A 23,134-nucleotide genomic window follows, 5' to 3' on the forward strand; every position below is an offset into this window, starting at 1 on the left:
TCAGCTATTGTAAAAAAAAAAAAAAAATCAAAAATTGAAGACAGCTGAAACATTAATGCAAAAGTAACGTGAAGCTTAACTTCCTGGGTTATTCAGGGAAGTCTCAGGAAGGTTAGAAATTCAGGATCAGCAGAAACAATACTGAAAAATATTGATTGGCTAATTAAAATAAATCAGCTTCTTGAGCTAATTGTTTGATACAAAGGTGTTAAACAATGATTAGACAACTATTTAGGCAGATCATTACAGAGCTGTGCTTGGTTTGTAGCAAGTCTTTTACATTGTGCCCTTTGGAAACCTTTGTGGCTTTATGGCTTTTTATTGCTGCTCTCCTTGTCAGAACTACTGGCAGATCACCAGACCCTTCCTTTTAATCACAGTCATTTGTTACCTACCAAACTATGAAGAGATAGCACACTTATGAGCAGATGAATACTGAGCCTTTTGAAACAGAGACAATTTTTCAGTGCAATACTCATCACAACTGGGGTCAAAAGAGCAGGAAAAAGGTGGAGGTGGATTTATTAATAAGCCTTTTCATATGCTGTGGTGTGGACCAAGCTGCAAAACCTTAAACCAAAATAAACAGTCTCTGGCTTCACTGGAATAATTATGTGGCACGAAAGCACTTGGGAGGTGACAGGCTGTAGCAAGAGGCCCTGTGAGATGACTGAATGACTAATCCCTCCCTCCCCTCAGTGCTCCAGGGCATTTGTGTGGGACAGGGACAGATGGGATGCCCCAGTCCTGGCCCCCAAGGCTGTGAGCAGTGCCAGGTGGCTGCTGGCACTGGAGTACTCCTGTTCTGGGACAGCCTTCTGCAAGGGCCAGGCTTTGCTCCTCTCCTTTTCTTGTTCTTTCAAGGTTGTTGGGGTGAGTATGGTGTGTCTGTGTATCAGTTATCTATGAGATGTCATCAGGAAAAAATAGGACTCATCTGAGAGCCTAAGAAAGAAAACTGACCTAATTTTGATGTATCTAGAAATTGATATGGGGCATTGCAGAGCACACTGACAGCGGGTTTTGACTTATAAAAGAAGTGTGTGTGAGGAGTCTCCTTACCTGCTGTTCCTAGCCTCCAGTGGATGTACAGGAGGCATTCCTTCACAGCTTAAAATTGGATGATAATTGATTCTACTCATGTGTAACCATGGCCACATTTGATTTCACCTTACACAAACCTTGTTCTTGCTTCACTATTCAATTAATCAGGCAAAGAATTGCCTTCTTCAAGGATTGCAGCAGATGCCCCTCCCTTCCCACCAGGAATATATTTTTGAGGTCCATCTCCTGATTGTCCCCACTCCCTGTGCTTGCTGCATGCATATGAGGGAGCAGCCACAGGTCACCACAGCCAGCTTCATGTTGAGGGAAACTATGTCCTCCAAGGGTCAGCAAGGGCAAACTACAGGCACCACATCCTGGACAGCACAGCTCTGACACCAACACAACCACTGCCTTCTTAAGTGTGCCACCCACTGCTGAGAGACCCTTGTGCTTATCAGCACACAGAAACACATCCTAGCTTTCATTTTGATGATGATTTGTATCTACTTAGTTGTCACGAGGTGAGTGTGGGAAGTGCTTGTCTCTGGCCTGCATATTTGTTTTCTAAGATGAGTTTCAAACGTGGCTTGGGTTAACAAGTGACAGCTCTTGTCAGTACTGGAGTCATTGGTGCAGTCAGTCTGTGGTCTTCATCTTACACTGTGGGAGGGACTCCCAGTCACCCAGCTCTTCCCTCCTTGAGCAGGAGGGCAGCTGCTCCTCTGGAACAGCAAGCTGTGACTCAGAGGAGAAGTAAACAGAAGTAAAACTGGATCAGATACTGTCTAATAAAATATATGTAGCTAAAGTGTTATTTCATGAGTACAGCAGTTGTCAACTATGGCTTCTCATATTTTGGGTGTATTAGAGCATTAATAAAATACTACTTAAAGGCTCCCTGAATTTATCAAAGGGGAAAAAATGTTAATTAGAATAAAAAGGTAGTTGAATCAATGCACTGAAATATAATTAGTGTAGTTGAATCACACAGAGAGAGTATCTATACATACAGGGTGGTATTGTCTCTATTAAACACTTTCCTGGCCTCACAGTCAGCTTATCAAATCCAACCACAGCAAGTTCTGTCTGTATTCACCAGCACGTATTTATAAGCACTCTGTATTTGAATTGCCAGCGTCATACATTTAATTACTATTTTATTTGGCCAGATGCTCAGGCTAATTGCAAAGCTGAAATATGAGCCCTAATAAAATAATAAACAATGTGAATAGGCAGATTTCTTGCATACCACAGTTCTGCATTTATGAGGTGCACCACATGTCTGAGTAACAAAATCCTAACTACATCTCTCACTAAGCCCTTCTTCTAGACCAAATACATGGAACTAGAAAGTGAAATGTTAAATGTGATCCCCCCCATCCCCTGGATAACCATATTTGACTTTCACTTCAGTGTTTCCCTCTGTGTATCCATGATAATAAGTTATCTGATCTGCAAACTTTTTTTAAATTTTTATGGAATATCAAGTTTACAGTAATCCCAGAGGAAGATCACTAAACCACATGGCAGTTGACATAAGACAGGTCAGATGATGTCTGGTTATTAATTTTTTAAGGAACAGACATGCACATGTGTGGACATTGAAACTGGCAGCTGAAGAAGATGCAATCTTACTGAAAGGAAAGTAGGGAACAGAGTCCAGTCCAGGAATGCAGGCATGAATCTGTTTTCCTGGTTAATATTCCCTGGTTAATAGGATGTGCTGTGAGCTGTATGGAAAGCTGGTTCTCTTACTGCACCTTTCTAAGCAAACTCTTAATCATTCAGGGCACTAAAGTCACATGGGGTTTTGTAGGTAAAGTTTTCAAAAGGATGAGAAAATTCGAAGGGAAACCATTCAGTGATGAAAGTGATGGGAAGACTTATTGCTGCTCCAGCATCTCTTAGTTCCTGGGTTTCATCACATTTTGGGGTAGCAAGAAGCTTTTGAAGCTTTCAGGCTTCTCCACAGGGGACATTTGAGTCCTTGCAAAGCCAGTGCCTAGAGATGAGAAGGCTGGCAAGGTGGTGGCCACTGTTGCCCCGGGCTCTGTCCTGTGGCACGTGGCAGTACCAAGGACGCCGTGGGTCTCTTTGTGCCCTGGTGTCATGTTGGGATGAGATTCTGCCCTCAATTCTATGGGTAGGAAATGGGGTCTTAAGAGGGGGGAGACGAGCTGTGAGGGATTGAGATGTATTCCTTCCTCTGGAGAGTGGGACAATGACAAGTCTGTTAATAAAGACAACCTTTGTTGATGAAGCCTTGTCCTATCCTAGTTTTTCACCAGCTTTTCCATAGCTGAGAGGGACTCAGAGGGTAAATGGAGGCCTTGGATCCTTGCCCTTCAGTTGGCCCCACAGAGGTACCCACCCACCTGTGCATCTGTGAGCCTCCTGGAAAATCTTGAGAACGTGGAGATCTGAACACACTGTGGGTGTTACTGTGCTCACTGAAAAAGGCACGTTTTAAAGACATGGGTGTAAAACAACGCAGTGGGGTTGGTTTTGTGCAGTGTGAGGAACCAGCTGTGTTGGGTGGGGTGTCCTGGCAGCATCCTCCCCCCTCAGAGAGCACCAAGACTCAGGACAGCATGAAAACACTGGCAGCCATTCATTGCAGCTGTAGCCACATGATAGAATCTGCTCCTGGTTTGCTGCTACAGCAGATCTTGAGTGAATTTCCAGGAGGAAAGGAGAGAAAAAAGGCAACAACGCAAGTCCCTCCTTAGGCAAAAGCACTCAACTGAGCACCACATTTTATGTGGCAAAGAAACGTCCTTCCACCCTGCCTCTGGTCATGTGGCAGCATGTGACAGGGAGCACAGCATTCTTCTCACCAGCCCTTTCCTCAAGGCACCAGACTTAACTTGCCAAGGATCAGAAGCATTCCCCCAGCCACACTAAGTGCTCTGGGTAACAGCTCAGCTCTGCTAATGCCCCATGTCAGGCAGTCAGCCATCCCCTAGGAATGCAATTACACCCAGAACAATACAGGAGAGGCTAGATAAGGCAGCTTTTTCCTTAGTTCCCAGGGGATATTTTATAGTCTGCAAGCTGGTATACCCAGATTCCTTCAATTTAATATCTGAATTTAAAATGAAAAAAAAAAAAAAGTCTACCTTAGCAAAATATATTTTGCCAAAGACAAGAGACTTTAAAATAAATATCTTCTAGTGTAATAGAGGCCTTTCACCCTTGCTTGCTGGCCTTTGTCACTAGTGAGTTCCATGACTTCAGTGGAAATGAGGCCAAAGTTGAGCAACTGGAAACCTGTGAAGGGCATGAATGGGTGAGCTGAAGGAACCGAGGCAGCCACAAGGCTCCACAAGGAGAATTGTTCCTCTCTTCCAGATGTCTTTATCATCTCACAGGGAATGGGGCAGTGAGAGCTGTTGCTCGTGCTTGAGCTGCTGTCCTCGCACTGCGCTCACAGAATTCATTCTTCACTGGGCCAAGAGAAGGGAGAAATGCAAACAATACTGGCCCTGGTGGCAGGACACTCCTTGCTCCAGTTTGGCAATATTTTTACAGGGGAAGCCCAGGGAGCTGCAGGGCTCCCAGCAGGGCTGTGAAAGATGATCTGGGTGCTGCCTGCCCTTGGCACCAGCTCCTGTCAGCAGAGCTGCCTGAGCACCAGCCTATTCGCTTTGGGTCTGTAAAACCTTAAAAAAAAGGTCTTTGTGTGTTTGTTTTTTCATGGCAATATCCTCAAATATTAGCTTTATTGGTACATTACTGGGAGACAAAAATGGTATGTACCGTCTGCATTTATTTTGTGAAGATATCATACTGTAGATAGTCACTTAATGATTCACTTTATTCCAGATGAGATTCTAATCATGCCTGTGAAATTGTGGGATGGCCTCTTGCCTTGCTTCTGCAGACACTTGTGGAAGGAACTGATAAATATTTAGGTACAACTACACAGAAACTCAGATATCAGAGCACACACACATCACAACACACACATATAAGTACTCCCTAGGTTTTAAATTCATAGAAACATAGTTTCTGCTGATGGATAAACAATAAATTAATTGGCTTTGTTTTAGAATTTTTTTTGTTTTCTTCTCCAAAGGTTATTGTATTTTATTAAAAAACAAGCACCCCAGATGATACTACCTGAAGTGATGAACAAATATTCTGTTTAAGAAAACTGAAATTTTCATAAAAATAAAGTTTTAACATTCAGTTCACTGTTCACAAATATCCTTCAAGCACCATCAAAATTTCCAGCAACATTTTCTCATAAAATTGCCAGTGCTTTGCCGTCTCTAATTTTTTTCAGGGCTATTTTCCAATGACAGTTGGGGTGTTTGGTTGGTTTTGTTTTATTTCAACTAACTAAAGCAATGATTTACTACATGGGCCTCCAAGAGGCCAATATATAATATTTGTTTGAGACAGGCAAGTCCAAACATGAAACAAGTCCAAATGGATCTTCCATTTCAGAAAAAAATCCAGATACACGGCACTTGCTGGGTAATAGTATCTTCCCCAGCCCAAAGCATGCAGGGTATAGCATGGAGAAAGAAAATATTAATGAATTAGGCCAAAATAGTACAGGAGAAAGCAAGATGGTTTTCATTCTCTCACATTAATTTCATTTTGGGAGCTGATCAGCTTATCATTCCATCAAAGGAGGAATGAGCACCAACCCTTTTGTCGTTCAGACATGGGAAGGAGTGGTTCAAATGGCAATATGTAATAAAATTAAATTTCTTCTTTTCTGCTAGAAATGCTGGTGTTCAGTTCCTACTGGAATAGACTTGGCTCAAGAAATAAATCAGGCTGTTGGTGGTTGTTTTTAAAGTAAAAGTTTTTTAAGGTTTGGTGATAAAACCTGTGAGACAACTTCTCAGCTTAGAGCTGTGCACAGACTAGTCCCTCTCTCCCCCCATGCTTGCTTCTCTGTCACTGCAAACCAAAAACCAGGCAGAAGTGTGCTCTTTTGTACAGACAGAAATGTGGGGCTTTTTATTGATAAGGGGTCTCCAGTGATGTATACAGTTAATCTATTGCTCCCCCAGTCTCCAGGGGACTGGTGGAACTTTTACAGTGATGAGAAGTGCTGGTTTTCCCCATACCAACACCTTCAGTTTCCAAATTTGCATCTGGAGAAATACACCTTAATTTATTAATCTTTTGCAGAGTCTGGTACAGAATCCAGAGCACTTTTTAAAAATTATTTTGTACCAACACCTTTTTTACCACTCCATATAGGAGGTCTAGGATTTTATCTTAAAATCTCATGTTGCTCGTACGTGAATAGATTTTTTAGCTCTTACTACAGTCTTCATCAATGTCTCTGTACTAAGCAGACCTAAGTCAGGATGCCACTCTAAATGTTGGTGGATTAGAAAGGTTACATTTTTTAAAATTGCTTTGATATGTATTCTTTGATCAAGTCATGAGACCTGGACCATTAATGGGGATATTAAGAAAAAAAGGATGTCTGTGTGAACTGAGTGAAGCACAGGCTCTCTGCCTTTGTCATCCTCTGTGGAGGAAGGTGAGTGGTGAATGATTAGACACGGTCATTTCATTGCACACAAATTTCTCGTGATTCTCCCCAAACCAGCCTCTGGGAAAGAAGCTGACAAGCAGCTACTGTCCAGGGCTTCAAGGAAGGAAACACCATGCTGAGGGCTTTTCCCACCAGATCTCTATCTTGGCAGTCTAGGTTGCCTGTCATGTGAAAAGGGGAGGTTTTCTCAAACCCTTAATGTTTGATTATTCTGTCAACGTCCTTGAAGGACTCACATTAACAGGTTACAAAATAATTCTCTTTATTAATGAAGTTGTGACAGGTCAGGGTTCAAGGATTGCTGGGGATAGTGTCTGACTGAAAAAACATATTCAAACCAATATATAGTTCAAAGCAACACAGTGACAAGCTCCAATCTTAAGAAAACTTAACTCAAGAAAATCATTCCATGCACATGGAATACAGATATTGCCCAACAGGCGTCCCCTGTGGGGGAGGAGACATGTTCACCCTGTCAACTGACCCCAGAAGTTACTCAGGAGACTTCCCTGACTTCTTCCTATTCTTAAGTTATTTTTACAGTATTTCTTTATATTTAGGTGGAGATGGAGTGACTTAAGCCACACACCTTACTCACTGAGGGGTGGCTGTACCTTGGGGGTGGATGCCAGCAGAGTACCTGACATAACCTTGGGATGGGGACGTGTCAATCTAAGGAGAGGGATTTTGCCATGGTTGCTAATTCAAGGGCTTCTTTTATCTCTCTTGTTTTTCGGGTGCTATGCAGCTTTTCAGCTTGGAAGCACTGAGTTCCCTTCTCTGCAAACATTTGGACAAATCCTGGCTGTGGTCTCTGCTCTGCTCCATCCTCTGTTTAGTCCCCCTTAGATTGTGTTGTGTGTGAGAGGCCAGATATGCTCACCATGCTGGTTCCAGGGAGCAGCAGCTGTATTTTCCCTGCAGTTTCTGCACTGTTACCTTTTTACCCTCAGTCATCTTCCCACAGTGCCCTCACTGACAGTACTCTCTGCAGGCACTTGACAATTTTTTCAGTCCAGCTGGCAGGACACCATGACTGTAAGGATTGCAGGATGTCTCAAATGCCCTCCTAAGGGTCTGACATTTCTGTCTTTCCCTTCAAGAAAATATTCAGAATTTTTCAGGAACTGCAACACAATGTGTAGGGATGTGATGCTCACTTGACACCATGGATTTTCAGAAGCCTAGAGAGGTAGTTCTCAGTTTTGAAATGGCAAAATGGCAATGCTTTGCAGCCAAATCCATTTTTGTCTGTTGTTCATTTGACTGTGATGAATTACTCTAGTGAAGGACAAGGATGTCAACTTTGTCCCAGTATTTAATGGGAAGGATAGGAAAGTGATGAGCAGAATCTTTTTTTGATCTCTTGTACTGAAATAATGACTAATGAATTACATGGTGAAGTCAAGGCCTCTTTGAAGGTAAAAGATGTTAGACCTTGCAGTCATGAAAGAGGATATAGCTGCTTTCCTGCAGCTATTAGGTTTTGTATTCTTTTGGTTTTTTTAATATATTCAAAAGGAAGTGGGAAAAAACCTATCTCTAAGGAAACAAAGATCTTCCTTCCTATTAGGAAAGGAGTCAGCAATGATGATAAATTCCTTGCCAAGTGAGTAATTTCTTCACTTAAAAGACTTCAAAGCTTTAAAAATTATTTTTTGTACCACAAAGCTTCAATATGAAATTGCATGTGCTGATGGTCAGTGATCAGCAATGGTCAGTGCTGATCTCACCCTTGGCTGGAAATGATGCACAGAATGATGGCAGGGAAAGGAGTTGTTTTGAGTGAGATGCTGCAATATTGTATCTTCCAAGAATAGCTCTAAAACTACCCTTAATTGTACTGCACACTGACAGAAGTGAGAAGCAAGTGTTTAGGACTGCTCAATGCTTCCAGTGTCAGTTGTCACACAATTTCCAGGCTAAGTAAATATACATATATAGGATAAATGCAGGAAAACTAAATGACAGTTTTAGCTTGACAGTCATACATTGTCTGAAAACATGCTTGAAAAAAATAACATGACTAAAAATAGAACCATGACATAGCATTTATTTAAGAAACAGGTGAGAACTTTTATATAGCACTGAAGCTCCAGCACCACTGTAGCTGTCTCCTTAGCTCTCATATTTTTTATTTTGAGAAGATGTTATGAAGACATTAGTGCTGAGCAAATGTCAGAACATGAACTGACCCAAGCGTCATGAAAGTGCATTGCATTCTCTTTTTTTGAATGTATGATGTGTCGAGGTGCTCATCATCAGCACACTGGGGCTTTTCTAGCCCTTCTGTCTTTCCAAATGTTATATATTAATCCTAACTTAATGCTCTGATTAAACACCTCACAACTAGATGATGTGACACACAGGACTGTTTTTGTTCTGAGCACTAATTCCTTTTGAAGGCTTTGGACAATCAGCCTTAGCTCAGGTCAATGGTTCAGCCTCTTACATGGTCACAAAGCAAGAACCCCATTTCATGTTGAATCCCCCCAAGTACCATGGAAACCATTTTGTGGAATAAAACCCAACCAAAATCTACACAACATTCAGCCTGTTAATGCTAAGCAATCCCCTCCCCTTGCATCCTTTCAGGTCAGTGCCTTAAGCCCTAAGCAGAGAAAGGAGCCCATGGGAGCTCCTGACACAGGGGATGACTGTGACAACTTCAGAATATTCGACTTATGTGAAGTTCTTCAAAAACTTCCAACTGCTTAGGCAAGGCTAAATTTTAGCCTGGCTAGCTTAAAGAAAAATTAACAATTTACCTTGATCAGAACTAGAGTCCAATTTATTTTATATGGAGAAATGTCCTTTTCAGGAAACTTATTTGAAGGAAACTTTAAAAAGTACTTCAACCCAATCTTACTCAAATTGGTTCCTTAACAGCTGTATAAATTTCCAATAAATACAGCATGGGAGGACATAAAATCAAACAGTAAACACGTGACGTGAACAGCCATAAAGGTGACCTGATTCAGAGGGAAAAAGTACTCAACAGGAGAAGTCTGCCAAAATTCTGGGAGAGAAATTGCCAGCCAGCCTGGGAGATGTGAGCCTGGGGACCAGAAGTATTCTTGAGAAGCATAGTCAGCATCTCTGAAATGCAGCTGGGTACCAGAGACATCCTGAGACACCCTCAGAAAGTGCAAGTCCAAAGAACTGTAATAGTAACATCATCTGAAAAGCTGAAAAATAGTTGGAAAAACGGGATAACATCCTGAGAAAGAATGTATTGGTTACTTCCACTGGCTGTTTCAACTGCAAGAGCAGGACAAGTTCCAAAACAGAACTGAAATCATAATCTGTCAAGTGTCCCAGGTGAAAAACAGAAATTAACTGCATTCACTGGCTGCTCAAAGTGGCGGTGTCCTGTACCCCCTTATGTCTCTATGATAGAGATGATTTTCTATCCAAATCAGCTTCTCTTTCTCTTCCTGCACTGCACATTCTTGTCCCTTTCCTACACAGGTCTGCAAGACCTTGGACCATTGTTGGGGAAGCCTTGCTGACTCCAAACTCTGTGACATGGATTGTATGTGAAGGGAGATCCAACCTGTTGTTCTACTGCTCCTTCACTCAGCACAAATCTGGGGCTAGCCTGTTTTATCCTCCCACCTCTGGGATAGCTGGGCCCCTTCTGAGATCTACAGCTTGGTGTCTAATCTATACATGTAATTAACTTATCCTAAGTGTGTCTGCTGTTGTATTACTGCTAAGTTTGCTTCAGTAGTAACAACTTAGTTGTAACCTGTAATATATATATATATATATATATATATATATATATACACACTTAAGTGCTACTGCTATAAATTGATTGCTGCTGTATCACTGATTGTTACTATACCAGTGCTGCAGATACTACTCTGTAATAGCTATATATACACATGTATATATGTTTGCTTTCTTTATTATAGGTGTGCTTGCTAATGGTGAGTTGTGGGGTTTCTGGAAATCTGTAATAAAGAAAAATAGAGGCTAAAGTGTCCATGCCCTGTGTATTACAAAATCCTTGAACCCATGGTCAAGGATTTAAACATCCACAGGCCAGTGACACCACATTACAATTTTAGTCACTCAACCCCAGCTCTTACGCGCAGGATGCAAAACAGCCAGAAAGAATAAGGAACAACACGCACAGAATTCTCTAATATCAAAATATAGCAATTTATTCAAGACACTGAATATGATCTGTTGATTCTCTCCTTAAAACAAATGAGCTACAATACACAAGGTGAATTTGAAGAAAGTGTGGGTGGGGGAGAAACAAAATAAGGGTTGATGTTGTTTCAACAGAACCTGGGAAATGCTTAAATGAGAACCAAGTCTGGCTGCAAGTCTGACACAGACAATAAAAACTGCAGAAGCCAGAATTCAGAATTTCAGTGAGTGGCTGAAAGAACATTTCTGCAATTGACAAAGAACCACATCTTTTAAAAAGGCAGTAAGAGGGGAAAAAAAGGGAGGAAAAATTAAAAAGAGAAAAAGAAAAAGAAACCCAAAAACAAAGCAGACCCTTACATTTGACAAAGTGCACTTCACTTGGCTCTAAAATTAGCTATTTTTTTCTTTTTTTTTTTTAAACAAATTAAAAGGAGATTTCTAAGATGTAGCATGGGGTTAATGTGTGTATAACCCTGTAAGTCAGGCCCTTTATTGCCCCATAAGGGACCCAGTGTTTTCTACATAAAAGATTCAGTATCCTTCTAACCCACAGAATATAGTGGTTTTTCAGAAACTGGGTTTTTTTCACTCCCAGGCCAGTTCCAGACAGCCAGCAATAATAAAAATCCAGCAAGTCTCTGGATGGTTTCACAATCCTGTTTGGTCACTTAGGTTTTTCCATTTCTCTTCTGTTACAAAGAACTATAAACAAAATTCTAGGAAGAAATCTTACGAAGTGCCCTGGGCTGTTGCTTTGTGCAGTTCTGTGGCAGGGGAGTCACGGAGAGGCTCTGCCAGCTTGGGAATGCGCCGCTGCTGGAGGGGAGGGAGAGCTCCCAGGAGCCCCCAGGAGCACAGTGCTGCAGGTCTGGGCTGAGACATCCACCTTGAACTACAGCCTGGAAAAGGCTCTCTCCCCACAGTGTTTGTGTCCCGAAGAAACCACGTCCTTAGGTTAAGATTAACCTTTGCAACTACACCTCCTGCCTTCCTTAACATCTCTCATTTCAGTTGAAAACTATCTACTACAGCATCTTTCCAGTCTTTAGGATTTTGTGCAAGGTAAGAAAAGTGAATTTTCTTAGCTCCTCACATACACTGCTTGTAACTCTGATGGTCCAAATATAAAACTTTCTGGAGCAGCAGCCTCTCTCACACATGAGCTTTGCAAACCAATTGATACTCAAATTTTGTTTCTCTTGGCTTCTTACCTCCATGTAGGCAAAGCAACGTGGTGTTCTGACAAATTAAAAAAAAAATGGAAAAAAAGGATCAGGCATCACGGACACTGCCCTGTTATCTACAGTAGCTATCCTGGGAACAACTATGAAACATGGGCTGTGGAGCCAGCCAGTCATGGAGCACTGAGCAAATGAATCTCTTCAAATCCTGAGGTCTGGCCTATTCAGCTGTCACTCAAGGGACAGAGGCAAGGCCAGAGCCCCATCAGTGTTGCCCTCCCACAGACTGGCAACTTCTGCTTGTTATTCTCAGAAATGCCACCAAAAAGCAGGGTAGGAATTTAACCGTTTACATGCAATGACTGCAATCAAATCATTGTCCAAACGACACTTCATAAAACCACATTACGCCTTTGTATTCAACTTCAAGACTCTTTGAGCAAGTCCTCTTTTTTTAAAAAAAAGTAGTGACTTTAAATTAGCAGGTACATGTGGTTATTAGAAAAGAGTGCAAAACTGCCACATGGTGATCTACAGCCATGCTCTTGGTGCAAAAAACTAAAACCAGCACATAAAAGCATTTAACACCAAAAATAATCCTTGATACTGCCTGGCATCCAATTATTTGAAATAAATTACAAGCAACCCTAACTATCACTAGTAACCAAAATTCCACATAACTGTTTTCACCTCAGGACTAATACTTTTAGCAGTTAGTTCTTTCCATTCTTTTCAGCAGTTACTTCTTTCCATTCTTTTCTGCTTTCCAAAGGTGTATCTTTAAGAAATGCAGCTGAAGCTGGCAGTGTCTAGTTGCACTAGAAGAACTAAGATCCCCTACAGATGCAAGCATACGGAGAAGAAAACTCCAGAGAAAAGATGGTGTTCAGATTCCACAATGATGTCCTGGAGCTCAGCAGGTCCCAGATCACCAATTCAGCCCAAGGGCTCTGGATTTGCTCAGATCAAATCACACCTTCAGCAGCTGTGGTCAAACCAAGAGGAAGATGCTGTGTTACAGGGACTTTGGGCAAGAAGGTTCTACATTTGTTAAGAGGTTTGTGGCCTGTTTACTCTCTCCTACAGATCCTTGACTAGGCTGTAGAGAAGACACCTGCATGACTCAGCCAGTTCTGAGGATCTAAGTCATGCCTGACACCACCCCAAGGCTGCCTTCTAGTTTACAGCACTTTCAGTAAACTCTGCCTATGTGCCCTTCTTTGCATTTGTCATTTCCTCAATTAGAGTAATGCAGTCTTCAGCTGGCATCTGTGCAGGTGTCACGGCTGCAGGAAGGAAATCTTGTCCAAAGTAGATGGGAAATCTTGTCCAAAGTGGAACTCTCCGTTGTTGTTCTGATCATTTCACCCCCACAACTTCATGGTGGTTTACACGTTGAGATAGAACTTACATATGATGTCATAACCTAATGAATTCACTGTCTGCTGAGCACCACACTGAGGACACCCTTGAAGCTAAACCTGTCTGGGCAGACAGTGAGCCTGCAAGTGCAGACCCAGAGCTTTCCCTGCAGGATGCAGCACACATGTGGTGACAGCAGCACCACCCGCTGCAATGGCAGAGCCTTCTTCTTGGTGTGTGTGGCCCGTGGATGGACAGGAGCTTGGCGAGAGTCCATTCTTCAACAGTGACAGATGCAGTCAATGTATTTCAGTTCACCTGGTCTCATTAAGTCAGTGGTAAAACCCCACCGACTGACTGGAATAATGAACAGTGGAAGACAGCACTGCTCAGCAAGGCCGTCGGCAGCCAAACCCATATTCTGTCAAAATCTGAACTATCTCTAGAGGAAAGAAGACACACAAGCATTTTCTCCTGGTTATTGAAAACAAACAAAAATATAGACTAGAGAAAATGAATGCTATATTTATAGTCTCAGGCTTCTGAATCTCTTTGAATAAGTTTACATCACCAAACAGCCATAAAAAAATGGAATGAGACTATGTAAATGGCTGGCTACTGGAAAAGGACTTTAGTAAAGGACTGGTATTTCTTGTATCAAACACCATTTTTTCTTACAGCACTTTCTGAGAGAGGAGAGAAAAAGGATACTGCGCCTTTCATGTTCCCTGGACTCTGTGTCATTCTTTTTGCTTGAATTACACAACTGGTCTACATTTTGTGGCCATTTTAGGCTTTTAAAACTGTTTAACATAAAAAATATTTTTTTTCCAAAAATACACTGGGTTCTTTCTGTTAAAAGTCATCTTTCTCCTGTAAAAATCTTCCCCAGCACTGCATTCTTATATAAAGCACTTATTACACAATTTGCTGAAAGTGCCCTTGAGACGCTAAGATCTGAAGCATGGAGGATTTTTTTTTCTTTTAAATGGAGAGAAAGAAAGGAAAAGGAAGTTATAGAAGAGAGGAGAAGCAGTCTGTCAAAAATTTTCATTGTCATGTCCACCTGGCTGCATCTACTATGGGCATACAGGGAAAAGAAAAAAAAAAAGGGGGGAAAAGAGAAAGAGGAGAAAAAAATGAAGGAAAAGTTGGGAGTGGAAGGGAGAAATAAAAGGAAAACAAAAGTTTCATCCTAAGCCTGGGATCCTCCAGGCTGTAATATTCCAGCTGATAGAAAACCACTGAACAAAAAAAGTAGTCTAGAAAATAGAAAGTGTTGTGATTACAAAGTTGAGCATTTCATCAGTACAAACTGGTCTTTGAACGTCCTTTGGGAGAGCAACTGTAGTGTCCAAATTGGAAGGAAAAAATACAACACCGCATGGAGGAGGATTTTTTTCCCTTTTGGTTTATCACAGCATTTTTCTTTTTTTTTTTTCTTTTTTTTTTTTTCCTTTTTATTAATTTTTTTGGCACAGCTTTTTTTTTTCCCCAGCCATCAGAGCAAGTTCTCAGATGCAAACCAAACAGTGCAATGCCTAGCTGGTGGCTTCATGCTTCCAAGGCTGAATGTTCCAGGTGGAAACCATTCCCTCCCCCTCTGAAGTGACTGCGTTTTTACTCCTTGATGAAGGTTACGGACAAAATACAAGTCACCTGTGGCCAGGGAGAGTCGGTTTCACGGTACACTCTAATTTTGTTCAAGTTTGTACAGTTCTGGAGCTGTTAAGAATAGTTTTGAAGAGTGCTTCTCCCCACACATTCACTGCTGGTCCATTTGAAATTTCTTCTAAAACATTTCACTTTTACTTCCGCAGATCTAGAACACAAACCTGTGGAGAGAAGACTCAGTGTTAAGAACCATTTGTGAAGGTGATGTGGAAACCCCATTAATGCACCCTGTACACAGGTGGACCAGCCAGCTGGATGTTACACTCCCCACCTTCAAAGCAGACTCTCTCAAGTACTGGATTACAGGCACACAAGTAAAGGGACAAACTGATATGGCAGACAGCCCAAGTGAAACCCACACATTTAACACTTAGCTGGGCTTTCATTGGTTTACAAACAAACATTTTGGTGGCACATCTCATAAGATTATGGGATCTATTCAGTTGCCTAAATATCATGTCCACTTCTGAAATATATCCAAAACAGATGCAGGCTTGGCAAGCATGACAATGGACATGTGCCCATTTGGAGCTGCTATTGGGAGCCAGGCATGGCACTATCTGAGATGGCACAACTAAGCTCAAACAACTGAATCATGTCATAGGTGTTCCCTTTGTTAAAACCAGTTGAAAAATACTCTCCCAAAGTAGTTATGCCAGACAGCCAGGTGTGTCCTGTACAAGCTGATCAGGCTGCAATTGAATTTTTTTAGAAGTAATATTAACAGTAAAAAATATTAAGGAATAATCAGTATCCACAGCAATATTTCTCTTCTACTACATGACAGAATCTTTGGGTATCATGCTGAAAATTTCCTCCTTAATTATTCCTATTCAAAGGAATAGGAATATTCTTCGGTGGAATCAAACTGAAAGCCCCAGGGTAACTGTTTGTTACAGAGTTGACTACTGTGATCTGCTCTTCATTGAAGCTGACAGATAGTGATAGAAACAACATAACTGCTGTTCTTGTCAAAAATGTATTTAAAAGTTATTCTCATCTTCAGGAATATTCACCTATTCCACATGCATTCTTCATTTCTGACAGGAACACCACCTCCTTTCAAAACCTTTCAAAGCAGAAGCATTTTTAATACAGTACACAGAACTACTTATTTGTGTCTTGAGCTGCCTCTGTCTTCAGCTCTGTCCCCAGGAGGCAAATACAGCATCCTGTTTTTTGTTGATGCTCCCAGAAAAGAAATCTCCACCCAACCTTTGCAATGTTTGATGAGCCTTACCGATCCGTCTGATGCACTCGCTCCCACTTTGTCTCCTCTAGCATTCCAGCAGACTTCAAAGATGCCCCCGGTGCCTCTGTAGCTATGTACTAGAGTTCCACTCTACAAAGCAAAACAGCATGCAGACATTGGATACAGAAGTTCCCCTTCTTTTCTCTGTCATGTGGCACTATGTTAGAAGGGGGAGCTATTCAGATCACCCAGCTATGGCCACCTCCATATTGTGATGGAAATTTGTTAGGAAACAGTTAGGAAAGTGGTCCTTGCAATGAAGAGCAACAGGCTCCCCCAGAAACAGTAGGACTCAAGACATCAGTTTTTTGTCAACTCTGTAACAGTGAAGGCCTGGGGAGTTAGGTTGATGTGTTCTTCTCTAAAGTCTGTTGCTAATTCAGGCTGTGAGTTACCAGTATCTAGAATTACATCTGTGGAACTATGATGTCCCACTTTTCTCCGGAATATCACCAGTCCCCTGCGTGCACATCTTTATATCTATAGTTCCTCTTCACAACATCTAAGCAAGAAGCATCAGATTCACAGCTGAACTCAGTTTGTAACCAAATAAAAGTATCCCTTATTTCTAATCTACACCTTTGCTTCACAAAGCTGATGACCCAAAACAACGTACCTATTTTCATGCATGCTACTTGTTTTAGCATACAAAGCAGACTGAGCAGAAGTGTTCTGGGCAGTCACCTCACTGCACCTGAGTGACTCAACTGCCATGGATTTGTGCCAGCCAATACAATCAGGTTCACCCTGGCAGGCAGGTCATGCATGACCTAGGTACACACATTTTCCATTTAAGCTTTTGCTATTAATGTGTCATCTAAACCAGATGTGCATCACATGAGGCAAAACCGTACCTGAGTATTCCATATATGGACACATTTGTCAAAGGACCCACTGGCTAGGTATTTTCCATCAGGACTAAAAGCTACACTGTAGACAGGCTCTTGATGCTTTGTTAACGTATGGATGCAGACTCCTCGGTCAACGTCCCACAGCCGAACCGTGGAATCAAACGAAGCACTGCAAGAAGCATTCAAACACGAGAATGTAATAATTTGGGTGTTAATCAATTTGCACCGTGATATTGTGAATGTTATAAGAGAATACCACAGGGTTTTTTTTCCCTTGGCTAAGCATGACATAATGTTTCAAACAGAAAAGCTAAATTGTACCACAGCCTGTATGTTTTTTATCTTAAGAACTACAGCTATAGAGCCAAATTCTTGTATGACGACCCTTGGAGCCCATGTAGGTATACTCTATGTAGCCATAAGAAGGCCAAGCTTCGCACTTTTGGGATTCTACCTCCTGTTATTCAGGAAGGTCAAATATGTATTGTCATTAATAGGATAAATAGGTCCAGAGAGATCTTACTCCAGAGATTCACTCTGTTTGATTAATTAGCATTTTATAATTCTCTAGAACTGTGGATTTTTCACTTTGTTTCAGTGATATTTTTGCTACATTCCATTTAAATGCAAAACTGTGGGCTTGAAGAAAAGCAAAGGAAATAACTTGCATTAAAAATAATATTAAAAGAGTAACTCCAGGAAAGTGAGGTTCTTCCATGTCCCAGACTAAGGAGTAAAATAAACAAGTTTTGATACAACTTCTCCCCACACTGCACACACCATGAGCTGATCTGATAAACCCACAGTACTACCACCAATTGGCACTCTACAAGTAAATGTATTTCCTAAGCTCAAAGAAGAATTTTGCATAGATTTTCAAATGGAACTTCAAAGACTATCCAAGCTTTTCTCTATTAGCTAAGAAGGCTACATTTTTTTCTAACTGCCCAGGTGAGTTGCATGACCCTAGTTAGAAACCATTCCAGCTGCCTGAATCTTGAGAGCACCAGCCTCAAGATTTTCATTTGTAACAACAAGACGCTGGATGTGAAAGTGCAATGCCAAATTTACAACCATTTTATCAAGGCATCTGAAAAGTTAAATACCACATGACTCAGTTTTTTTTTCTTTGTTCCCCTTCTTTTTTCAAACAGGAATCCTTTCCCTTTGTATCCATCCTCTTGACTTAAATACACAGATACTTTTTAGTGGAATTGTCTGTGGGAACACTGATGGCAAAGTGACAGTAGGGCTACATGTCAGAAAGATGATCCTTCTTCTTGTCAGGCAAGAAAAAGAGCTGTATTTTTTTACCTTGCTAACATGATGTTGGAGTTTGGGTTGCTGGTGCCTGGTCCTGTAGGGCTCCATTTGATAGTGTAAATCTCTTTGCTGTGAGCCTGAAGATCATGTACACAGGTATCTTGCTTCATACTCCATATCTGCATAAGAGAAATAATGAAGGAGGAAAATAGCAACATTATTAATCTCTTCTCAGCTGAATTATTTCATTTCTATGTTATTTTTACCATTTGTTTATTTGAGATATCAACTCACCTGAATACACATAAATATAATTTATTAATGCAGCAATTTGGCACATATATTAAAATAACTCCAGTAGGGAGATGTTACACATTTAATTGTATTTATTCAATAGATAAGAGCTAAAGAATTGCTGTACTTCCAAGAGCCTGTAACTATTTTCACACAGAAGTTTAACTATTTGAAGAAGTTTAACCAGAATTTTATTTTACGTTGTGCCAGCAGCCATTTTAAAGAACGAAAAGAAAATTGCAGCAACTGCTTAGAACACAGCAATTTTCTCTTATGCTAGTAAAATTTTCCTTTTCCTCCTGAACTCCATTTGTCTCCCTCATGTTTTTAACAGTACAGAAGATGGAAGACAGTCAGCTGTTTCTGCAGTGTTACATGGCCAAATACTTCAGTGTAAGATGAAGAATATGCTCAATAGAGATGACAGGTAATTTAGTACCTCTTTTCATCAGCTAACTGGGAAAATAAGATGAAAGAATTCACAGCAGGGAAAATAACTCAAATTTAGTCAGTCAGTTTCAGAGAGGTATCAAAAATGTAGTAATGATTTAACTCAGTTGTTAAATCTGTCCATGAGAATGATGTGCTCTTATGCTGAATTCCCATCAGTGTTACCTGCGACTGCTTTTGGGAATGCTACACAAAGCTCAGCCATGTTCTATGGCTGACAAGCAGCACATTCCAAGAAATTATAGGAAAAGCTCATGAATTTCAAAAATACAGAAGAAAAAAGCTGGAGAGGACTGATTTACAAAGGAAAAGGAAGAAGAATAATTGCCTTAATTTGAAGCATTTGCCATCTCCATCACTGAAGGTTTTTATAAACAGGTGAGGCCAGGGATAGCAAACCACTAGCTCTTGTGCCAAATTCAGTGGTCAGGAATTTGAACTGGTAACAACACTGAACCATGGTGGTTTTTAAAACACAGCATGCAACTGGGCACCAAAAAGATGTGCTACCACTGGGCCAGGATATTTAAGCAGAGCAAGAACAGTTATGCAATAGTGCTTTGTGGCAGCGTGACAGGCAAGCTGCTCCCTTTTGCCCCTGTTTTCTGCAAATTTCCAGCTCTGTCACTAGCCTGCAATAACACATCTAGAATCCAGAATGATGAAAACCTCAGTGGGTATGTGGCAAAGACAGAGCAGAAGTCAGTCTGCCTATGAACAGGAAATATTCATAACGCTGACATTCTCTTAGCTCTCATCTGCAAATTCTGCTGCTGTCTCAGTTTCATGCTAGAAACGTCCCAAGCTTCAGCTGTGTCAATCAGCAGTGCAAAGAGATCTGAGTCTTAATGAACACAACCATACTGCAAGGAAACTATTACTGCTACAATTCTAGCCACAAAACCAAATCCTTCCTAGGATATTTGCTTTTTTTAAGAAACCAGCATAAATCAACAGTCCAGCAGGAGGGCTTTGCTATAACATCATACAGCTACTCCTACATAGACAGCCTTCATTTGATGTGGCTGGAAAAGAAAAATGAGAAAGGGTTTTGGGCTGCTGAAGTTCTATACTATTCTAAACTTAAACTATGACTTTTTTTTGTGACAATGGCATATCAGTCATGTATCACTTATTTGGATAGCATGCCTCAATTTCCTCAGTGCTTGCTTCTCTGTCTTCAATCTTTCAGATTTGCTTCAAGAAATATGGGACAAAATGGAAACTACTGTTCATACAGAGTTTGAAGTGATACACTACCATCATTCTGGAGAAGACTGAAAAAGAGACATAGTTTTTTTGAACTTACTTCTTGAAAAACAGGAATGGAAATTGTTTTACCTTTAATGTCATGTCATCGGAGCAAGATGCTAGTAGCATGCCAGATGGGTCCCATTTGATTGCATTCACCTCATTCTGAAATCAAGAGTGATTTTATTAAGCAAATATTCCAGTTACTGCATCGTACTGGGCACTCAGCAGAGGGCACTCAAGTTTTATGCATGGAACAAGTTCACCCACAAATTACAGTGCTGGTGCTTTTAGGGGTGAACAAAAGCACTGCTGCCTCCCTAACATGCTATTTAAGTGCCATTTCGGAGTGGAACCATCCTGTGCTTGTGAACAATACACACAAACAATCTTCTGATGTGTGTTCTGGCACAAAGTTGCTCCTATCCTTTTGTCTCATCCTAGGATTTAAATAAACCCAGACAGATTGATGATACAGCATTACCTTCTTTTTAAAACTGGGGCATTTCTTTCATTAATGTTCTGTAGACTTGGTGATAGAAGTTTTCAACAGAAAATAATGATACTGGTGGGGTGTTTTGTTTTGTGGACTTGATAATTCTTCATATTGTAGCTCTACAACAATGCTGGTCTCTCTAAAGAGAGGTTTATGTGTAAATGAATTCCATGCTGGAATATTAAATAGTTTAGGATGCTTTCTCTATCAGTCTTTCTATAGCACTTTGTAATTAACTAAGCTTAGTGTATCCCCTTGGTAATGAGTAAGTTTACCATGCTCTTCCATAGCTATAGGTGAAGAGAAAAAAAGCGTTTTATAAAAAGCGAAAGACTATTTTCTTAAAAATATAAATTGGCCCAGGGTCTCAGTGAAAACAATCCTGGAAAATATTTAAATTTTTCTTTATAAATTTTACATGTTTCAGTAATAATTAAAGGCAAGTATAGATATATTTGAAGTAAAAATTTGGATAATGTACAGAATGGTGCAATTCATATAATCATAAAAAGCACCAGTCTATTGTTAGGAATGTACAACCTGTCATGAAATATCAGTTTAACCACAGACTAAGATAAAGGTCTCCAAATGCATAGTTCTGGAAGCTAACTATATCTGAATTATGGGTCAGTAAATGATTGTAGTTTTTCTCACAAATGAAACCTAGAAAAAGTAACCTTTGACAGTCATTAAATACCACCAAGAAAAGACTAGGGAAACACATCTTTAATATATCATATTAGATTAAATTGATTCTAAAACTGAACAATGGCTGGAGGTAAACTGTTCTCTCCTTATTCATAGCTGTCATTTAGTAAAGGAAATTAAGCCAGTGGAAAACAGAATGTTATTTATGAATGTGCCTTTAGTCTGCAGCTCATGCTACCCAGAAACACTCTCACCGTTTAAACTGGAGGTGTTGCCTCCTGTGGTGATTTAGAACATTTTATCCCTTCTCACAGGCAGTGAATCACTCACTCCCAAGGAATATACTTTTAAGGAAACAATGGGATGTAACACCTTTGCTGCTAGAATATAGTCTGCAAACCCATCATCTGCTATCATTCTAACATGTTGCTGCGACTTTACCACTAACATTTTGGACTTCTTAAACTTACTGTGTGTCCTTGAAAGGTTTTAACGGGACGATCACAGCCAAGTCTGCATACATGGATGCACATGTCAGTACTGCAGGAGGCAAAAGTAGTGTTGTTCTGCCAGTCTACATCCAGAGCAGGAGCTGTGAATACAAACAACAGAAGGAATATCAGAGATCACAACAAAGAAACAGCTATCCCAAGTAATTTTCCTCCCATTGCCTATCTGGATGAAACTGACTACAGGCTAGCTCTTAGTCTGTCACCTGCTGCCAGTTACAGGGCTGAGAGGGACTGTCTGAAGGGCACAAAGTATTTTTTCTGTTCCAGTGGATAATCTGGATACTTTGCACAGCATCTACTTATGAGAATCTTCTGGGTCAAATTACATAAGAGGGGGCAAAACATTACCTCCACCCTCTCTGTTCCCAGCTATGCATGCCATGGGTTATGTCTAGCATTCATCCCTCTGTAACCCAGTTCAGTGAAGAAACTGAAAGAAAAGTAACCCAGAAAAAATGTGGATAATTCCATCTGGGTTAGACAAGCATGTTCCTGTGAATGCCAGACACAACACATGGGAAGGTGGAGGAGCAGGTGGCTGTGTCCCTTTGCACTAGAGCTTTATGCAACCTTTGATACAAACCTATCATTCTGTGCATGGATTAATAATACTGAAATTCAGTTTAATTTGCTTGGGGACTGGTTTTAGGCAAGTACATTGATCAGCCTCATCTGAAATGAGAGGAAGAGTTTCTGGAGAGGGTTTGGCATTAAGTAGCACTGAAGTAACAAAACTGTGCACAGAGAACATGTGAGCATGTAGGAAGTGCCTGTGTGCCACACACACACACACACACACACACACACACTTTGCAAAAAGAATGGGAAAAAATCCCCAAATAACTCTTCCAGCATGTCACTGCAGACTGCAAGCAGGAGCAGGAGGAAGCTGCTGACAAACAGCTTGCTTGTGTTTCTATGACTGCTGCTTGGGTTTTTTTCCCTCAGGATAGAGTTTAGCTGCCCTCCAGAGGATGACATAAGACTTGCTAAAATATAGAAATCTTCACTCTCAGCACACTCTTGTGAGAAGCAAGTGTGCTAGGATGAGACCAGCATATAGGAAACCAAGTTGAATCTCTTCCTGGCAAAGATACAACGCAAATTTATAATTAAAATGAAGCCAAGAAATTCCTTACTCAAACATGTTTAGAAAGAT

The 23,134-nt window shown here is 40.8% G+C and overlaps 1 protein-coding gene across 3 annotated transcripts in view; it reads right to left on the minus strand.

The window, feature by feature from the left end:
* Positions 1–10,720: 10,720 nt before the first annotated feature.
* TBL1X (transducin beta like 1 X-linked) overlaps positions 10,721–23,134 on the minus strand; it is a 192,592-nt gene continuing 180,178 nt past the window's right edge. For all 3 annotated transcript variants that reach the window (XM_053972155.1, XM_053972154.1, XM_053972157.1), the window contains 6 exons: positions 21,934–22,055; positions 20,410–20,484; positions 18,376–18,503; positions 17,065–17,230; positions 16,199–16,300; positions 10,721–15,119 (listed from right to left, as the gene is read on the minus strand). In XM_053972155.1, the coding sequence (XP_053828130.1) occupies positions 15,093–15,119; positions 16,199–16,300; positions 17,065–17,230; positions 18,376–18,503; positions 20,410–20,484; positions 21,934–22,055 (620 nt within the window). In that variant the 3' untranslated portion in view covers positions 10,721–15,092. The remainder of the gene's footprint in view (positions 15,120–16,198; positions 16,301–17,064; positions 17,231–18,375; positions 18,504–20,409; positions 20,485–21,933; positions 22,056–23,134) is intronic.

The sequence above is a fragment of the Vidua macroura genome, chromosome 2 (assembly GCF_024509145.1).
Source record: "Vidua macroura isolate BioBank_ID:100142 chromosome 2, ASM2450914v1, whole genome shotgun sequence".
NCBI lineage: Eukaryota > Metazoa > Chordata > Aves > Passeriformes > Viduidae > Vidua > Vidua macroura.